The sequence below is a fragment of the Erpetoichthys calabaricus genome, chromosome 6 (genome assembly GCF_900747795.2).
Source record: "Erpetoichthys calabaricus chromosome 6, fErpCal1.3, whole genome shotgun sequence".
Taxonomy (NCBI): Eukaryota; Metazoa; Chordata; class Cladistia; order Polypteriformes; family Polypteridae; genus Erpetoichthys; species Erpetoichthys calabaricus.
Genome location: NC_041399.2, coordinates 83,740,360 through 83,759,347, shown reverse-complemented (window position 1 = coordinate 83,759,347; position 18,988 = coordinate 83,740,360). Strand labels below are relative to the sequence as shown.

At 36.8% G+C, this 18,988-nt stretch overlaps 1 protein-coding gene across 1 annotated transcript in view; it reads right to left on the bottom strand.

Moving 5' to 3' along the window:
- Positions 1–3,311: 3,311 nt before the first annotated feature.
- The window catches only part of dipk1c (divergent protein kinase domain 1C), a 95,299-nt gene continuing 79,622 nt past the window's right edge, over positions 3,312–18,988 (bottom strand). The window contains exon 4 of the mRNA XM_028803783.2: positions 3,312–3,799. Within this exon, the coding sequence (XP_028659616.2) occupies positions 3,602–3,799 (198 nt within the window). The 3' untranslated portion in view covers positions 3,312–3,601. The remainder of the gene's footprint in view (positions 3,800–18,988) is intronic.

Sequence of the window (18,988 nt, the reverse complement as noted above, 5' to 3'; positions counted from 1 at the left end):
AGTGTGAACTCAGTGCTGAGTGATACAGTGCCCTCTCTTTACCATAAAATTTATTGTGGAAGTATGTGAAACAACACCTTTATACATCATAGACAGCCTTTGTTTATATGGCATTAAAATACAAAAAAATATTCCCATGCCATGACTGCCTCCACTCATATCCTGTGAAACAATCAACTGTGATGACTGACAAGCAAAGACACGTATAAGAAGGAGAGAGAAGAGGGAAGGGACTAAATGGAAAGTTTGTTAGCTGAAGGGTGAATGAGTAGCATGTGGTATATATAGTGCCGCTGCAGTATTGTATACAGAAATCAGTTTCAATGGCCATGAACAACTGGTTAATGCTTATCACGTGTTCACCGTTATGCCATACACTGCATTTAAATCTGTTGTAGCGGTGCAAAGAAAATATTGCATGAAGCTTAACGTGCCTCAGAAAAGCAGAATTCCTTCTAATAACACTATTTCAATGTGGTCCGATACATTTCAAAATACTGTGCGCGTGAAGGATGTGTTTAAGAATATCCGAATATGGTTAAAAGTTGAGACAAACTGGACATTTAGAAAGGTTACAGTCGGTAGCATTAAACCTTACAAACTAAGCTGTTCACCTAATTCGTCATCAAGATTTATCCTAAGGGCTCGTTTATACTTCACGCTCAGAACACGTATGCGCACACATCATGGCTGCCACACGTTCCCAGTGTTCATTTGACGTGTCCTCTGAGCAGGTCCTCAGAAATTAGCGCGATGAGTGCGCGAGTTGCAGTACCAGCTAAAAGTCGAGGGGCACAGTGTGATAAAAGTTGGAATATGACATCAGAGTCTCTGTTTACTATCTACATGTGACAGAAAGCTGCTATGCAGATCCTACGAGATCGATGTGCACGCTTTGATGTTTGATGAATGGTTCGATGTGGTAAAACAAAATGCCGACATACAGATGCATTCGTGGTGCTTTTATATTCAAGCATATTCCCAATCGTAATGACACAATACATTTTAAAAGTCTCACATATACTTTGTGCCGTCTTTTTTTTCTGGGGCTTCCTCCTGACCTGACAGCAGTGGCAAACAGCAATAGATCACCACACAGAACACAATAAATGTATGATATTCCAACTTTCTGCACATTTAGAATCCTTAGATTTATACTTGATATAACTTTCATGATGAAATGCATTAGCGTATGTATGTTACATTTTACAGATAAATTGTTAATTTTGTTTAAATAATGAATACCGTTAATAATTACACAAATGGGGGTGACACGGTGGCAGTGCAGTAGCACTGCTGTCTTGCAGAGAGTGACGTCGCTGGTGTTCCCTGCCCAGAGTTTGCATGTTTTCCTGCTGGGTTTCCACAGTATGCTCCGGTTTCCTTCCAAAGATTTGGTGACTCTAAAATGACGTATGATGTATGTGAGTGCTTGTATTCACCTTGCGATGAGCTGATGCCCCGTCTAGGGATTGTTCCTGCCTTGTGCTCAACACTTGCTGGAATGGACACATCCCTGGATTGATGGATTTAATCATTAAACATCCTTTTCAGAGATATTGCGGTAAGGTGTCATCGGAATTTAATGGGTGTTTCAGGCAATTCGCAATACAGCGAAGCTGAACCTGTTCTCACCGTGATAATATCTCACACTGCCACCTGGTGGATTCTTCCAGATTTACATAAAGTACGAGCACAAGTATAAACAGTACAACGCTTGCGTAGCAGGAGCCTCCGCTTGAGCATGCGTCGCATCGCGTAAAGTATAAACCCGGTCTAACAATCATATAAACAAATAGTGTATGCATTTTTTAGGAATATTTTAGCAACTTTTTACTCAAATTAATCCATCCATCTATTTTCCAACCCGCTGAATCCGAACACAGGGTCATGGGGGTCTGCTGGAGCCAATCCCAGCCAACACAGGGCACAAGGCAGGAACCAATCCTGGGCAGGGTGCCAACCCACCGCAGACTCAGATTAATAAAAACTGTTAAAATAAAACTGGGATATGTTGAAGTATTTGGAAACTCTTTTATTTTTATATTAATGGTGGAGCACATTTGAAAATTATTATTTAAAAAAATGTAATTTAAGACAACTGTATTAATTATTTTCTTAATTATTTTATTCCTTATTTGGCACTATAAATCAGATGACAATGTGAATTGATCATTCATACTAGTTTTTGAAGAAATATTTTTATCAATTTATTGCTGATTTACTAATCTTTCTCTAAGCATTTATACTGATAGTGGTGCACTTTACCTCAGGATTTTATTTCCTGTTTTGAATAATAATTATTGTTTTCTTAACAATATGTTTGCATTCCACTTTTCTCTTTTAGTAATATTCACATGAGAGAGATACTTGAAAAGAAACAAAAACATCTACTGTTTTTTTTATTATATGGCCATTGTTAGCTATCTATTTATGGTTCCACTGTCATTATGACAGTAAGCTGCATCTTTGGTCCCAGTATGGTATCAGTTTTCTTATTTGAGCCCTCTAATTAAAATGTTTAAGATCCCCTGTCCTATAATAGTGGGTGTCTAACCTGTGGGTTGCCTCTGTCTTTAGAGGAGGGTTGGGGTCCAGGGGCTATTAAGGGGAACTTGAAGAAAGACTCAAGTGTTTCCAAGCAAATGCCTGATACTAGAAATGATTTCCAGGGCTTACCAGGACATGGTTTCCTGCCTGCGTTTAAAAGGCCTTCCAACTAAAGTGCTTTGGTCAAATTGGAGGGAGGGATTGCAGACTGACAGATGTGCTGGAGGTGAGAGGGAGAGTGTTATAACATGTTTGTTGTTGGAAATTTCACCATGTATCCCATGTGATGGAAAGGGGCAAGGCAACTTAAAAAGCAAGTTATAATCATGCAGGAATGAAGATGCAAGCATCAAAAGTAACAGAGGACAAGATAAAAAACAAATTAGAACAATTATATTACTATGCTGAAAGCTGCAGTACTACAGTATTCTAAACCCTTTGTCATTTCAGAAGCAGCTACAGTGTAGGAGAGAAACTAAGCAGGTCCAAAATATTTAATAAAAAGATGTGTTTTCAAAAGATGCCTAAACACAAGTAAATTAGATGCCAAATAAATAGATAAAGAGAGATCATTTCACAACTTTGGAGCAAGGATAGAGGGGCATTGTCCAGTCTTGGCATGTCTGACAAGAGGAGGAATGGTCAGCAGACAGGCAGCGAAGGTTTTGAGCTGGATCCTTGCAGCAATAGGAAGCCAAAGGAGTAACAGAATGAGAGGAGTGGTAGGAGAGAAACATGAAACTGAAAACACCAGTTGACTGTTCAAATTTTTTAAATTACTATTTTTATTTATTTTGGTCACCTTCAAGTTATTCTAGGAATGTGTCATGAGCATCCCTACAAGTCACAACAACAAATCGATATGCTACATACACAGGTAAGAATGCATGAGGGGTTAAAATTCATTATGCAAGGTCAGTATTATAATGACTGGTATTAGTTTTAACAAATTTATTCAAGACCAAAAAAATTAATTTGTTATCAAGAATAAAATGATAGGGTAAATAACGACGGTGATGCTTTACAGCCCAAATGAATTGTCTTCTAGAATTCATTCATGCAGTTGTCTCTCGCTGGTCTGCAGCAGCTTGTACAGCTCAGAGAAGAGTCTTTTCTGTTCCTGGTCACTGTCCAGTGGTTCTGCACATCTTTGCACTGCTTGTTGCAGCTGGACTTGAAGGGGAAGGTTAGCTTTTGCGTCAATGAGACTGGGTGAAAACCAGTGCCGGAATATTTTGTCACAAATGACCTGAAAGAAAATGTAATAACAATTAGGAGAAGAAAAATAACTTTTAAGCATTTAGTGATGAGAGTGGTGGTGGGGGGTGGCCTAATGTACAACATTTGAAACAAAGTGCAAGGGTAATCCTCTGCTAACAAATTAAAGTCAGAAACACAGTGTTTCTGCTGTTGAGCCTGCATCAGGGGTGCCTGAAATGGAGCCAGGTCAGGTCAGGTCAGGTTGGGGAGGATGCAGTTGTACAGCCCGTTGCAGCACCCACCACACAACGAAACCGCTCAGTATCCTGGTTGGTAATCACCCAGGAAGACACACGGTCGAGTCCCACCCTCCGGAAATGACCCTGTATCTGCCGCTACTAGGGGTTACGTGGGTATCCCCTGGCCTGGTCCAGCCACTGAAGTCCTCAACAATGAGGATCCTGCAAGCTGGATCACCCTCGGGGAATCGCATTGCTGTAGTGCCATAACTGATGTTCCCTCACAAAGCAGGTACTGTGCCTGATTCGGGACTCTGTGAGCAACCACTCACATGGAGCCATTAAGTATGCTCTGGGTTCCTGAGATTATTGCGCTCCTAGGTCCTCAGAGGACAGGCCTTTTTGGAAGTTTCTGAACTACCTTACTTATAAGGGTCATGTGCTTATTTTGCCTTTCACTCAAGGACCATGTGTTCCTATATAATCGACTAGTGGGTAAAGACCAGCCTCCTGTCCCTGAACCTCACATTTAAAAGTGCAACATGGTCCCACTCTTGAATCAGGACCTGTGCAGTCCTTTGTCTTCTGCTGACCTTCCTTTTGTCTTCTGCCTTTACAAAAATTGGATGCTGGGTCACTTGCCCAATACTGCCTAGGGAAAATTGAAAATTTCACCTCAGGTCACAACTCTTTCTCCTGTGAAAGTGTCCATCCCTGTTGCCCTGTTCTTGTACATCTACAGTTTCAAGGCAATCCTTTCACATGCATTGGCATGACGCTATGTAATGTCACTGCTAGTGTAAGGGTCTGTTTCCCTTTCTTTTGCTTTGGCCCTCAGGGTATACTAGGGTGCGTCCCTGTCATGTACCACCTGTTCCAGCCTAACAACCTATCACATGGTCCATGACTTATGAGTAAACCAAATAACCCTAACAAAGTATTCAAACCAATTGCAAAATTATCTAAAGACGCAATGGCTTACATTATGCTAAATAGGGTAACCTTCCTCCCACGAGAAAATATTTCTGGTCTGTGGCTTTGGTTTTCGTTTCAAATGTATTTTCTTCTTATAAGCTATAAATAAGGCATCACAAGGCGGTGTACACTTGAGAAGAATATTCTGCTTTAGAAAATCACAGCTGTAAAGCTTGAGCTATGTGAACAAATATTCTTTTTAAGTGTCTGCTTAATCTCTGACGAGCCACTTCACTTGTTCAAAATTTTTTATTGCAAAGACATTCCAGTGCATCACATGAAAAATATGACGAACATCTTTTCATCAATGCAGGAAGAGAAATGCTAAGTCGTGTTGTTGATAACTCTGACTTAAATGAAATGACTTAAGGAAGCACATGTGTTGGAGGGCTATGTACTACCCAGACAAATAGCTGAATTTAAAATTTCCAAACTTTTGCACATTTTCAAGTTCACATTGTCTGCCTACAGAACATGAACTTCAGAAAAAAACATGTTTGATTGTGAATGATGCCTTTGAATGTCATTTTAAATGTCAGACAGAAAACAGAAGAAACTCATACGTAAAAGTGTTTCTCAGATTGGCAGCGTTAAAATTTCTCTAGTGATTTAGTTTTTCATTCAGAGGGTTTGCAAATGTATTTATTCTCTCTGGCCTAGTTATTTTTTGACTCTGACATAGCTGGTGTAAGTGGGTTACTTCTGCAGCTTTTACTATGTTTACTTTTTTACTTGTTTACCCTGATACCTCTTTGAGGAGTAGTGCCTTAAGGTTTAGCCACACCAGCCACAAGGGTCTTTTTCAGAGTATTAAATCTACATTATTGTTTAAACAAGGAATTCACCTTCATTCTAGTTAAAAAGCAGAAGCTACAATGAGTTTCATTGTGTCATCTTCTAAATGAGAAACAGACAAAATGTTTCAAAAACCTCAACGTCAAAAGCACAGACCGTATCTTTATACATTTCTCAAGTGCTTAAACATAACAGAAAGCTGCAATCATTTTGCCAAAAATCTGGACTAAAATAATAGTATGTTCTAAGCTCAGGTCAAAGTACTTTGGAGTTGTGCATTGTCAGTTTATATTTATATTTCATATATGAGCTGAGATTTTAATTAATTTACCTGTTCATCTGCATCAGTGTTTCTCATGGTAATCCCCATAGTCTTCTAAATTGAAACCCCAGCATACATAGCTAACTTTTAGAAATGGAGTAGAAGAGTACAGAACAAAAGTCCAAGTTCACTTTTACAAACACATATTTTTAATAAAAGATTTTCTGTACTTGGTAACTAACAAGGGATGGCGGAGTTTTACAAATATCTTTAATGTTAGGTATGTTTTTCAAGTTTCTGCATTTTAATGTTTACAGTATCATATTCCTCATTTTCCTTTTATTATTTTAAGAGATGTAGCCAGAATGTGAACAAGACTTTTCAGGGTCAGCAAGGATCATGCAGCTATCTCAACCATCATGCAGTGAAAATGCAATTTGCATCTTATTTGGCTGCTTGAAATGACAAATTAAATATTAAGCTCACTGGCATCATATTACATTTTTTCAGTAACTAATCCTCAATCCAGCCCCACACACCAGCTCTGCTGTTTTTTCGTGACTGGGGTTAACATGTTTGAGCAATCATGTTTTCTCTTTGAGTACTGCACTATTTGTATACAGAGAATCGTGTTTTTTGTGAAGGGCTGTGTGTTTAGGTGTGACGTTTGTTTGAAGGCTGCCACTTTCACCTGTTTTTGTCTGTCTGTACATTAGTCATGAGAATGTCGTGATTTGCTTTTGCACAGTGAACAAAAAGGTTAAATCATAAAAAATAAGACATTAAAAAGCACATATGATACAAGTATATATCATCACTCAGAAAATATAAAAAGTAGGCTAGAATGTTATTCTAGGTATGTCCATTATACTGCTTATATATAATTGCTCTTGACTTGTACTCCACACAGTGCATTTTATTACCAAACATCATATTAGCTTTAACAGTCATGTTATTTGAGGATAGCGAAATTTAAGCATCCACAATTTATAAGACGTTACATTAATATAATGTAATACAGCAACTTACAGTATATTCAAATGCCTTTGTTCATTCCCCATAGAATTACATTACATTACGCAACAAACTCAGTCTCCCCATCTAAATCCATGTTGAATGTCCACAAGCACATCTGTACTGAATGGATGATTAGATATCTTATATTTAATAATTGTTACAGTTTCACCTACGGTATGTTAGGACAATTTATAATTGAAATAAATGTAAACATTCAGATTTTAAATAAATAAATAAATGCCTCCATTAATTTGCCTGTTAATGCATGTTAGCTTTACCATGGTCAACCCAATCATTTTATTTAATCGGACAACTTTTCCTAGATTGTATTTTTAGCAATTCCCAACAATTACAAATTGCTCGGTTTTATAATCAATATATTCTTTCAAACACTCTTGTTGGCTGTTCCTAGCAATTTATTTGCTTTTATTGTTTTTAATCTTATTACAATTCACTCTTTGAAATATCAAAATTACTTAGCTTTTTAATATTTTGTCCAGCTTCTAGAATGTTACGAATCTCCTCAAATATGAAATCTTTAGAACAAACTAATGAATGTCTGCTGTTCTTATGTTTCCTTATATGCATATGTTATCTAAGTTGATTCAATTCCTGCCTTATGCTTATAGTTGTCGAGATGGGCTCTTACCTTGAACTGGATTATGAATGGAAAAATAAATGTAGAAATATTATCTACACACACATGCATTCACACACACACACATTCTCTTTCCAATGATTTAGCCTGGTATAAATTAATTCTGCAGTATCATATTTATGTAAATTTCCATTTTGTTTGTTTTGTAAGACACCAATTGCTGATTTTGTAACTAGTTTTATTTATCAGTTTTATTCATCTACTATCTTTGTGAACACATACGCTACTAGAGAAAAATTTGTACCATTCTGTTATATTAGATAGATAGATAGATAGATAGATAGATAGATAGATAGATAGATAGATAGATAGATAGATAGATAGATAGATAGATAGATAGATAGATAGATAGATAGATAGATAGATAGATAGATAGATAGATACTTTATTAATCCCCAAGGGGAAATTCACGTACTCCAGCAGCTGCATACTAATAAAACAATATTAATTAAAGAGTGATAAAAATGCAGTGCAAGTTAAAAAAATGCAAGATGGAGAGTGCGAGGCAGGTATAATAGTCAATAATCTTGTATAGTGTTAATGTTTATACCTTCTCGGGTTGAATTGAAGAGTCGCATAGTGTGGGGGAGGAACGATCTCCTCAATCTGTCAGTGGAGCAGGACATTGACAGCAGTCTGTCGCTGAAGCTGCTCCACTGTCTGGAGATGACACTGTTCAGTGGATGCAGTGCATTCTCCATGATTGACAGGAGCCTGCTCAGCGCCCGTTGCTCCACCACAGATGTCAATCTGTCCAGCTCTGTGCCTACAATAGAGCCTACCTTCCTTACCAGTTTGTCCAGGCGTGAGGTGTCACTCTTCTTTATGCTGCCTCCCCAGCACACCACCGCAAAGAAGAGGGCGCTCGCCACAACCGTTTAATAGAACATCTGCAGCATCTTATTGCAGATGTTGAAGGATGCCAGCCTTCTAAGGAAATATAGTCAGCTGTGTCCTCTCTTGCACAGAGAATCAGTATTGGCAGTCCAGTCCAGTTTATCATCCAGCTGCACTCCCAGGTATTTATAGGTCTGCACCCTCTGCACACAGTCACCTCTGATGATCACAGGGTCCGTGAGGGGCCTGGGCCTCCTAAAATCCACCACTAGCTCTTTGGTTTTGCTGGTGTTCAGTTGTAGTATATATATATATATATATATATATATATATATATATATATATATAAGAGGAGTCAGATGAGGTGGCTCGGGCATCTGATCAGGATGCCTCCTGGACGCCTCCCTGGTGAGGTGTTCCGGGCACGTCCAACCGGGAGGAGGCCCCGGGGAAGACCCAGGACACGCTGGAGGGACTATGTCTCTCGACTGGCCTGGGAACGCCTTGGGATTCTCCCGGAAGAGCTAGAAGAAGTGACCGGGGAGAGGGAAGTCTGGGCATCTCTGCTCAAGCTGCTGCCCCCGCGACCCGACCTCGGATAAGCGGGAGACAATGGATGGATGGATATAAGAAATATACACTGTCACACATGTGCGCATGGGAGGCAGCTAAAGGGCTCAAATATGGGTAATTCTACACCGGACCAGGGGAGGGCAGAGTGCATTAACCCTTTTTCTCTTTTTCCTGCAGACCAATCACGGGAAATCCCCCTTGGTCCCGATGACTTCACTTACGGTGCCAGGCCCAATGATGTCACTTCCATTTCTGGGGCCAAAAATGTCACTTCTGGTTTCCAGCCCCGATGGCATCACTTCCGCATCCAGCCCTGATGACCTCATTTCCTCTGTTTAACTTCATAACCGTCGTTTTGTCACCTCTATAACAGTTCTGTTTTGAACTCAAAACAGCCTTGCCAGAACAACCAACAATATACAGGGTGGCTACACCAAACCTTTTTTTTGACTCTTTTCCTTTGTTGGTGTGACAACACTATACAAATAAGATGGTATGACCAATACACCAATCATTCATTTTTGAAATGCTCCCTGAATCTTTAGTACAAACACAAACTGTGACAAATTGTTATTACAAAAAAGTCCACAGTTCTGACAGTCAAGATGAATTACTTACAAGCTTAAAACACCCATCAGCACAAAATAAGTTGAAAGAACAGAATTTATGCAAGAGCATTGTTGCTATTCCTTACATTTTGAAAATCTATTAAAGCTTGCATAATTCTTTCTTTTGTCACTGAGCATTTTATTCTGAAGTTTTGCAGTTTTCTTGTCTAAATTTCTCTTTTACCTGCGCTTCAGGTTTTGCCTGTATTTATAATTAAAGTGTCATTACTTAAAATAGTTGATGGCTTTCCAACTAAGTTCTCTTGTTCCTGAAGTTTGTAAATAATATTCTATTTGGTGCAGCTTGGAACAACACTCTTAAATACAGAACTGGAAGGTGTGTGCAAAATATGTGCAGAATGTCAAGAGACTACGACAGTTCATACGTTTTAGGACAAACAGGTTGAGTGCCTTGAACGCTGTGCTATCACTAGGAAATATACTGTACTGAACTGCTTTATCATTGAGAGTTTCCTAAATATATATACATAATTTATACAATATATAATGAACTTATTTCACTCTTGTTTGCATTACATAAAAAAGTTATTTTCCCTTTCAATAAAATATGAAAAGTATATATTTTTCCGTGAACCTCTTTCTTGATCTTTATGTGCACACCTCATTGTCAATTTTCTGTGAGGAAGTCTGATGTTCGTTATGTTACATAATTGAGTAGGAAACATGATTTTTAGGAGGATCTATAGAACAGTTGGGAGTGTTGCCATGGGTATCTTTGCTTTTAACTATTTTTCATTTTTTGCAAATTTTATAATTTTTTTCATTGTAGTATTGTAAATTGGTCCCAATCCTGTCTACATCTTGCTTTCAGTTAGGGCCTTCAAATATTTCATAAAGAGTGCCATTAAAAACACGATTTCAAATTTCCGTGCTGTAGTATTAGCTAGCTAGTTTAGCTATGGTCTTTGTGCTCCACTCCTAGTCATTGTTTTTGGTTGTATTGATCTCTTGACTATTTTCATTTGGATTTTTCAACTCTTTGCCCTTGGTTTTGGCTTAATCTCCTGATTTTGCTGACATGTTTTGTCAATAATTTAATCACCTTCTGTTGCGTCTATTTAAAATTTACCTTTTTTACTCACTTTGGCTAGGTCCACACTACAATGTTTTTTTAAAAAACAGTGTTTTTAAACATAAATGGTCTACGCCTACACTAGAGTTTTAAAATTGTTTAAAAAAGTTTCCTTGTCCACACAAATGCCCAAAAATGTATATGACGAAGACCTTTGCCTACACTGAGCATGCGTGCGTTGGCAGAAAACTACTTGAAGGGAACTGTGTAGTGAAACTCAGATTCCCTCGTGTTTTCTGTGCTTTTAAAAGTATCACCTTGCACAGGACTGTACAGGAGAAGAAAGAATTTCTTTAAGAAGATGCAGCAACTTGTCCCCATGTCAGATTAATATGCTGATCACAGTTGAAAGTAACAGTCTTCAGAACAGGGAACAAGTACTCTTGTTGTTAAAGAGAAGCACAACAAATGTTAAAAAAGAAGCGATCAGCTCTATGTTCATTCGGGAAGGGATTGACTATAAGCAGTGCAAAACCAGGCCACCCCGTTTCATCATGAGAGACAACAGTGCTTTCGCGTCTTTGTCCTGTATTCTTGTGAGATTGGCTGCATTCTACACCTCTCCACTTCATTAAGCACTTTGTTGTTAATTTTGCTGCGGAACCCGTCCTTACTGAACGGATCAAGTTTAAGTAATAAACATTGACCAGGCACTGTCAACTCAGTTATTTGCATTCTGATTTTCGAGGGGCTCTGAAGTTTTCACTACAATGGTAAAGCTACTGCCAATGGGATTTATCACAGAACTGCAGTAACCAGTAAATTATTTGACATCTGCTCATGTATGCAACATTCAAACTGTACAAAATGCAATTTAATTGCATAGAGGTAAGCAACACAACAAATGCTGTGGAATGCAACTCTTTTATGCCCCCTATTTTGCAATATGTCTTTCTTCTGGTAAGGGTAGTCAATCTGGGAAGAGACACGTAATAAGCCTGAGCCACCCAGAGTACAATGGGGTGAATATTTTCAGAAATCTTCTTTTCATCCATCAACACTGAAATGCTGCTTTGGTGTTTTTAAAAGTTTAAGGCTCTGGAGAACCTGTTTTTAGAAGTATTCATATTTGTTCATTGAAAATGCCAGGGTAGTTGTGTATGAAAGACAAAAACAAAGATAAATTTCTAATTTTTTAAACACTAATGTAGTATCATGGATATTATTTAATTTTTTTCTTTGGAATTACTCTGAGTGTTTTGTTTTGTTTTTTGGAGAATATTTTCATAGTTTTACTTTGTTGTATTTATCTTTATGTTATAAATTAAATTAAAGAATTTGTTTATTTTGGCCAGACAGTTTGTTAGTTCCCCTATCATTTTTTGGCCTTTTTTGAATGTTAAGGCCTTAGGAACCTTTTGAGGGGCACAACAGGGCTTAAAACAAGAAAGAAAGATATTGAGCATCAAAACAAAATTACAAGGCAAAAAATAAAAATTTTAAGGAACAAGTTCTATCTACCTTTAAAATCATTTCCCTAATTATCTATAAGCCAAAGAAAGATTCAAGTTTTTGAGTTATTTCCCATAACCTTGTAAATCTGTTACACTGCATCACCATCTTTTATAGGTGCACATATTGACAAATCACCACTGACCAGAAAATGATGCGGCAACAGTAAATAATATGGCATGTCATGCTTCAATATAATGCGAGGCAAAAGTTTAAAATGGCAAAACAAAATGGGTCATGAAACATAATGATGTCAAATATATAGCAATTTTTTTAGAAATTTAACATGAATGGCCAACATTAGCTGTTTTTATTTTTAAATGATTTTTAAGTTTGATTATAATCAATTAATTAAGTTGTTTGTTTAAGATCAGTTAAGTGGAAATAACAAAAAACAACTTATTTCTTCATGGTCCCTGACACATGTGCATGTCTTTAATGGTCACAGTCTGAACACAATTAAGGAATTGAAATGTAGAGAATAAACTGAACTGTAATGACAAAGGTGCCCTGACCAGAGATTGTTCCTGTCTTGTGCCCTGTGCTGACTCAGACAGACTACACCTTTCCTGCAATCCTGCCCTGGATAAGTGGGTTAAAAAATGGATGGATGGATGGATGGATGGATGGAAGGATGGATGAGACAACTGTGTATTAAAAGCGTGATACAAATACAAGACATAAGTGTCTTTTTGACTATGAAACAAGAGCACAGAAAGGTCATTTAGTCCAACAATAAGTTTAATCAGAAGCAGTAATTATTAATTGTATCCAAATATCTACAAGTAATATAGACAAATGTTTCAAAAATAACATTTGTAGTTGCAGTGTCTTTTCCACTTGCATGGTCATTTAACAAGCAACAACACAAAAGGCCAAGACACTACCTAAAAAATAAGAGAACAAAATCTTACAAGACCAAAATCATGAAATAGTGAATAAAACTTTAATAACTGATCAAATAAATGTATTAACAGTGAATTAAACACAGGATAGAAGTCTAATTAAAAGCAGGGATAAAAAAAACAGCAGTCACTGTCACAACTCAAAACCAGCACTGATTGCTCTGTGCAAAAGCATAAGAATATAAGTAATTTTCTGAATGAAGGGAGATCATAGTCACCTTTAAAGATAATCTGGTTAACATCTAAGTTGCCGCTTCATTTCATACAGTCATTTTTTGTCAAATCTATTAGGGACTTTTCCTTAAAAATTTAACATAGTAGCTTCTTGGTTTTCTTCTTAAACAATATTCCCCATAGCTTTGACTAGTGAGTTAGATTGTGTTTTACAGAATTTTAAAGTCTCCAAGTTTAGCCTTTCTGTTCAAGATTTAAGAGTTTATCTTCCTTTATCTTGTCAGATTACAATGTGCCCTTTATATCAAGAATGAGGACCTGAGTGCTGTCCTTTCCACAGCTTGGCTGGTTGTTTTCTTACAACCAAAACAGTACATGTTGCTTTAAACATAGTCTCTTTAAAAACATAAAAGTAGATTTGCTTCAAAAATCCTTGATTTGTGTAGTTTTTACTGTACAACTTGTCTTTCTGAAAGTTTGCTTATGAACATTATCTGGAAAATGAGATTATTACGTTTATTTCTTTCCATCCATTACACAATTCATCCATCCTTCCATTGCCATCAATCCTTAATTTCTTTTTAGATAGATAGATTTATTTGTCTCCAGCGGTATTTGGCTTTTTTAATGAAGTTCATGAAATAAATAAATAGATAGGTAAATAAATATATATATGCTATGATCTGAACAAACACCAGAATGACAAAAAGTAAGAAAATTAAAAAGAAAGAAAACTTCTGACTTGGCTGTCATAGTCACAATGAGCAGATTGCAGACGTATTGCTGTTTGTATAAAGAAGCCCCCATTAATGTTTCTTGACACACTTCTGCTGAATAATCCGACGGCTACAAGTACTCGGTGTTAGTGTGTCAGAGAGAGGATGTGCAGCATTGTTCATAATGGCACTCAGGTTTGTTTCCATCCTCTCTTTTCTTATTACCTACAGTGGGGGAAGAGTGTGTCCCATAACTGAACCTGCCCTTTTAATTAGTTTGTTGATTCTCGTGAAATGATTTGACTGGCCCAGCTCTCCACAGTAACAAAAATCACACTGGCCATCACAGAGTTGTGGATATGTGAAGGATGTCCATCCATCCATTTTCCAACCCGCTGAATCCGTACACAGGGTCACGGGGGTCTGCTGGAGCCAATCCCAGCCAACACAGGGCACAAGGCAGGAACCAATCCCGGGCAGGGTGCCAACCCACCACAGGACACACACAAACACACCACACACCAAGCACACACCAGGGCCAATTTAGAATTGCCAGTCCACCTAACCTGCATGTCTTTGGACTGTGGGAGGAAACCAGAGCGCCCGGAGGAAACCCATGCAGACACGGGGAGAACATGCAAACTCCACGCAGGGAGGACCCGGGAAGCGAACCCAGGTCCCCCAACTGCGAGGCAGCAGCGCTACCCACTGCGCCACTGTGCCACCGTGAAGGATGTCACTACCCATAATTCACACATTCGGCATTACCAAGAAACTGGTAAAGTAACCGTTTTTTCAGATTCATGATAGTTACACTCTACTATTAATAATAATAATAATAATAATACATCTTTACATTTATATACTGCTTTTCTCACTACTCAAAGTGTGTCAGTGAATGGTGTGCCATTTCAGACACCACTAATGTGTAGCATTCACCTAGATGATGTGACGGCAGCCTTTTTTGCACCAGTATGCTCAACACACATTAGCTTTTAGGTGGTGAAATAATGAGAGAGATAGCCAATTAGAGACAGCGGATTAGGGGGCTAGAATGACTAGGCTGTGTCGGGGTACACCCTACACTTTATGAAGGATAACATCTAGCTGGATCAAATACTGTGCAACAGTTGCTGCTGAATTCCTTAAACTAGGGAGGAAGGTAAATTGGACAAACTTCAGTGACTGCAGTGTGAACTGCTATTGTTATAATATGTGCCCGCTGCAGCACATGTCTGGTCACATTGCTTTGGAAGATACCCTGGAAATTGGATGTATTTGGGGTCTCTTCTACAATGAGCTGCAAGAACCGAGCTGCTACAATACTGCTCATATACTAAATCTCTTAAATTATGTATCTGCTCTATCTATGTATACAATATTTATAATTAATGTTCATTTCTGTTCATGTAATGTAGCACATTTCAATTGACTGCAATAGGTTGTGTGTTCATTTTCTAGGTTTTTCTTAATTATTTGGCATTCTTTACTGTCCCTCAAATGTTACTGTTATATGCTAATTTCACCTGGTCCACTCATAAGACCTGAAATCAATTTACTGATATGAATTAGAAACAATAATGGTCTTAGCACTTATGCCTTAGGGACTTCACTGATGTTTTCACCCTACATGAACTATTATACCCTTACATGTACTATTTGTTTCTTACCCATCCAGTTTTGCAGGTTGCCATTGAAGTAATTGAGTTTAGGCTTCATGATCAGTCTTGCATGCAGAAGTGAATCAAAGACTTTTTGAAAGTCTAAATAAGCAACACTACATGCTTTTATTTTTGACTAATACTTTTTTTGGTATACAATTAATACATTTGATTGAGGAGAGCTCTATGATATGAGTATTAGCAGTGCTGGCTCACAGTTCCAATGCTCGGTCGCTGTGCAGAATACACACATTGTATCTTTGCCTGGTTGTTTTTTTCCTACATACCCCAGTTTTCACCTCAAATCCCGAAAATGTGCAACTGGTTAATTGGCTCTGAAGTGGGTATGGATTTAGACTATGTGTGTGTATGTGTATATATGTGTGGGGATTTAGAATATGTGTGTGTGTCTTGGGATGGTCCCTGCATTCTTACCAATGCTAATTAAATTTAATCTCTATAATACTAAAGATACTTCCACACTAGTATCGTTTTGTTTAAAAATGCAGATCTTAGTCTCCGATTTCGTCCTACAACCACCAAAAATTGAGACTTCTGAAAATGCTCTCCAGAAACACACATTTCTGAGAATGCCAGTTCAGCATTGGACTTTAGATGGGTGAAAACGAGTATTGAAAAAGCAGACTCTAATCAAACTCTTATTGGTTTATGCTTATTACTTGGCCCTTCCCTAATTGGATTCTGTGCATTGCAACATCTCATTCTCTGATAGATCACCCAAAACTGTAGAAAACCATATTCCAGTATAGTGGACATAAAGGAGTTGCTTTCCATGGTGCTTGTTGTGTTGCATCTAAATTCTGTTTTGTATCATTTGAATTCTACATACATGCACAAAAGGCAAATAATTTACAGATTGGTATAGTTTTGTGATAAATCCTTTGGCCAGTATTGTTACTATCCATTCAAAGAGGACACTCCAGTTTCCATTGATGGGAGAATATCCAATGAAGGAGAATGGCTAAGTCACATAAGTTTTCAATCTATTTAGTGTGAGCAGAGATACTTTTGTAAATTTTAAGAAAACACTTGTATGAACAGAGATCATTTTTGTTTAAAAGTGCTGTTTTAAATGAAAATATAGCAGTGTGAGCATAGTCTCAAATTGGTTTAAATCTGTTCAGCAAATAGGTCCATACCAGCTATTGCTACAATATTGTTTTCATGCAAACATTAAAATATTTGTAAATATAATCCCCCATCATCATACCCAGGAGTTAAGGCTTTTAGTACATAAAGACATCAAGCACCTGGATTCAGTTTAGAAATTTTGCAAAAATTTTAGTATTGTTGATTAAATCTCATCTGACACAGAGGTTTTTTTTTTGTCTTTTCAATGTCTACAGCACCTGTAGAACATCTGAATCTATATATTTTAAAATCTTTAAATACGCCACTTATTATTACCTCTTCCTGGGGTTTTGTGTTTATTTCCTCTTTTGTAAAAATGTGGGCAACATATTTATTTTGTTTATTTATGATATAATTCCTTATTTTTTCTCATGAAACAGCATGCCACCAAATCCATTTTATCTATTATTTATAGTATTCTCATTTTTTACATTTTTGTGATGTTTACTCACCCCCAAACATTTTGTTGTTCACAAATTGCCTATCTTTGATGTTCATTTTTACATTTTGTAAGACTATTTCAAATTTTCTGAAGGAACCCCACCCATTTACCATTACAGTTTTAATATAAAAATGACATCCTGTTTTACTTAAAATTCTTCAAAGGTTCTTAAGACTCTTAAGGTATTTATTAAAGACATCCTGAATTGATTAAACAAGTTGAATACCTACTTTATATTAAATAATTTATTTTGTCTATTCTATAAAATATATAAAAAGCAAAAAATTCTAGTTAATTTAAGGAAAAGCATCCATCCATCAATTTTCTGAACTCACTGTTTGCATGAAGTTGGAACTTATCTCAGCAGCACTAGGCAAAAAGCAGGAACATATCCTGGTATTGTTGTGACCCTGCATGCTCTAAGTATTCAAAAAGCTGTAAGCCTGGTGGTCAGCATCAGAAAAGTAGGCTCCATTTCCAGCTCCAAACTCAAAAGGCAGGTTTACGACCCACTGTAAGAAAAGGTGTGCTTGAGACTGCATGCCTTTTGAAATGGGACATCCTGCCTTTATTTGTGCCATACCATTTGTAAACATAGATGAAATCATAACATTTTAACTTTTTATTTTGTTCTCTGATAACACTTTGCAAATAACAAGCATGATTTATATGAATCAGATATTTATCCAAGACTTTTAATGATTAACTATTTGTGACCTTTTTATGGTGCTTAATGTCAGAGAGCTATAACTAGAATATAGGAATGTGTCGATCGATTGACCGCTGATTAAAATCTGCAGATTTTCACTAAAAAAGACTCCTTTGGTTATTGGTAAAAAGGCAGATCACAAAATTGATATTTGCAGCTCATGCTTTTCTAAGCTTTAAGGTAATTTATTTGTAGTGCTGCTTTACGCATGGTATTATGGTAGTTGAGCCAGTGTGCAGTAAACTTCCTGCAGTGTAAACAAAGAGCAGTGAGTGGAACTTTGTACTATCAGTGAACAAGAGGCGATTGGTATATTAGTCTTTATGTTAAAGAAAGTGGAGTAATAAACTGGAAACAAAAGGTACTCAGAGAATTCATCCTGTACAAATAGACAGATGGCAAGAAAAGCTACTTTGAGGATTTCAGACCTTTATTTTTCCTTTAGATAAAAAATGACACCACTTGAGTTTTGATAGTGTGCTTGTTTAAAATTCAGCAGCTTATACTTTTAATTAGAAAAAAAATGCTAAAGACAAATTTGAAATTGCTGCTTAAAAAGCAATAGATTGGTACTGTGTTTATTATTTGTTGCTGTGTGTGATATAGCATACGTATTAGTAAGAAACATGTACTACATAATTAAAATGGTAATCCATATTTTATAATTACACCTCAAGAATTACACATGTCTAGCTAATTGTATATTGTAACAGAAAAAAGCTGTAGTGCAATGAATATTCTTCTTTTAAGCAGCATTTAATTGCCAATATTAATTAATTGTGAGAATATATATATATATATATATATATATATATATATATATATATATATATATATATATATATATACTGTGTGTATATATATATATATATATATATATTTTTTTATATATATATATATATATATATATAAATATATATATATATATATATATATATATATATAGTGGTGGATGGCCCTTACCTGGCTG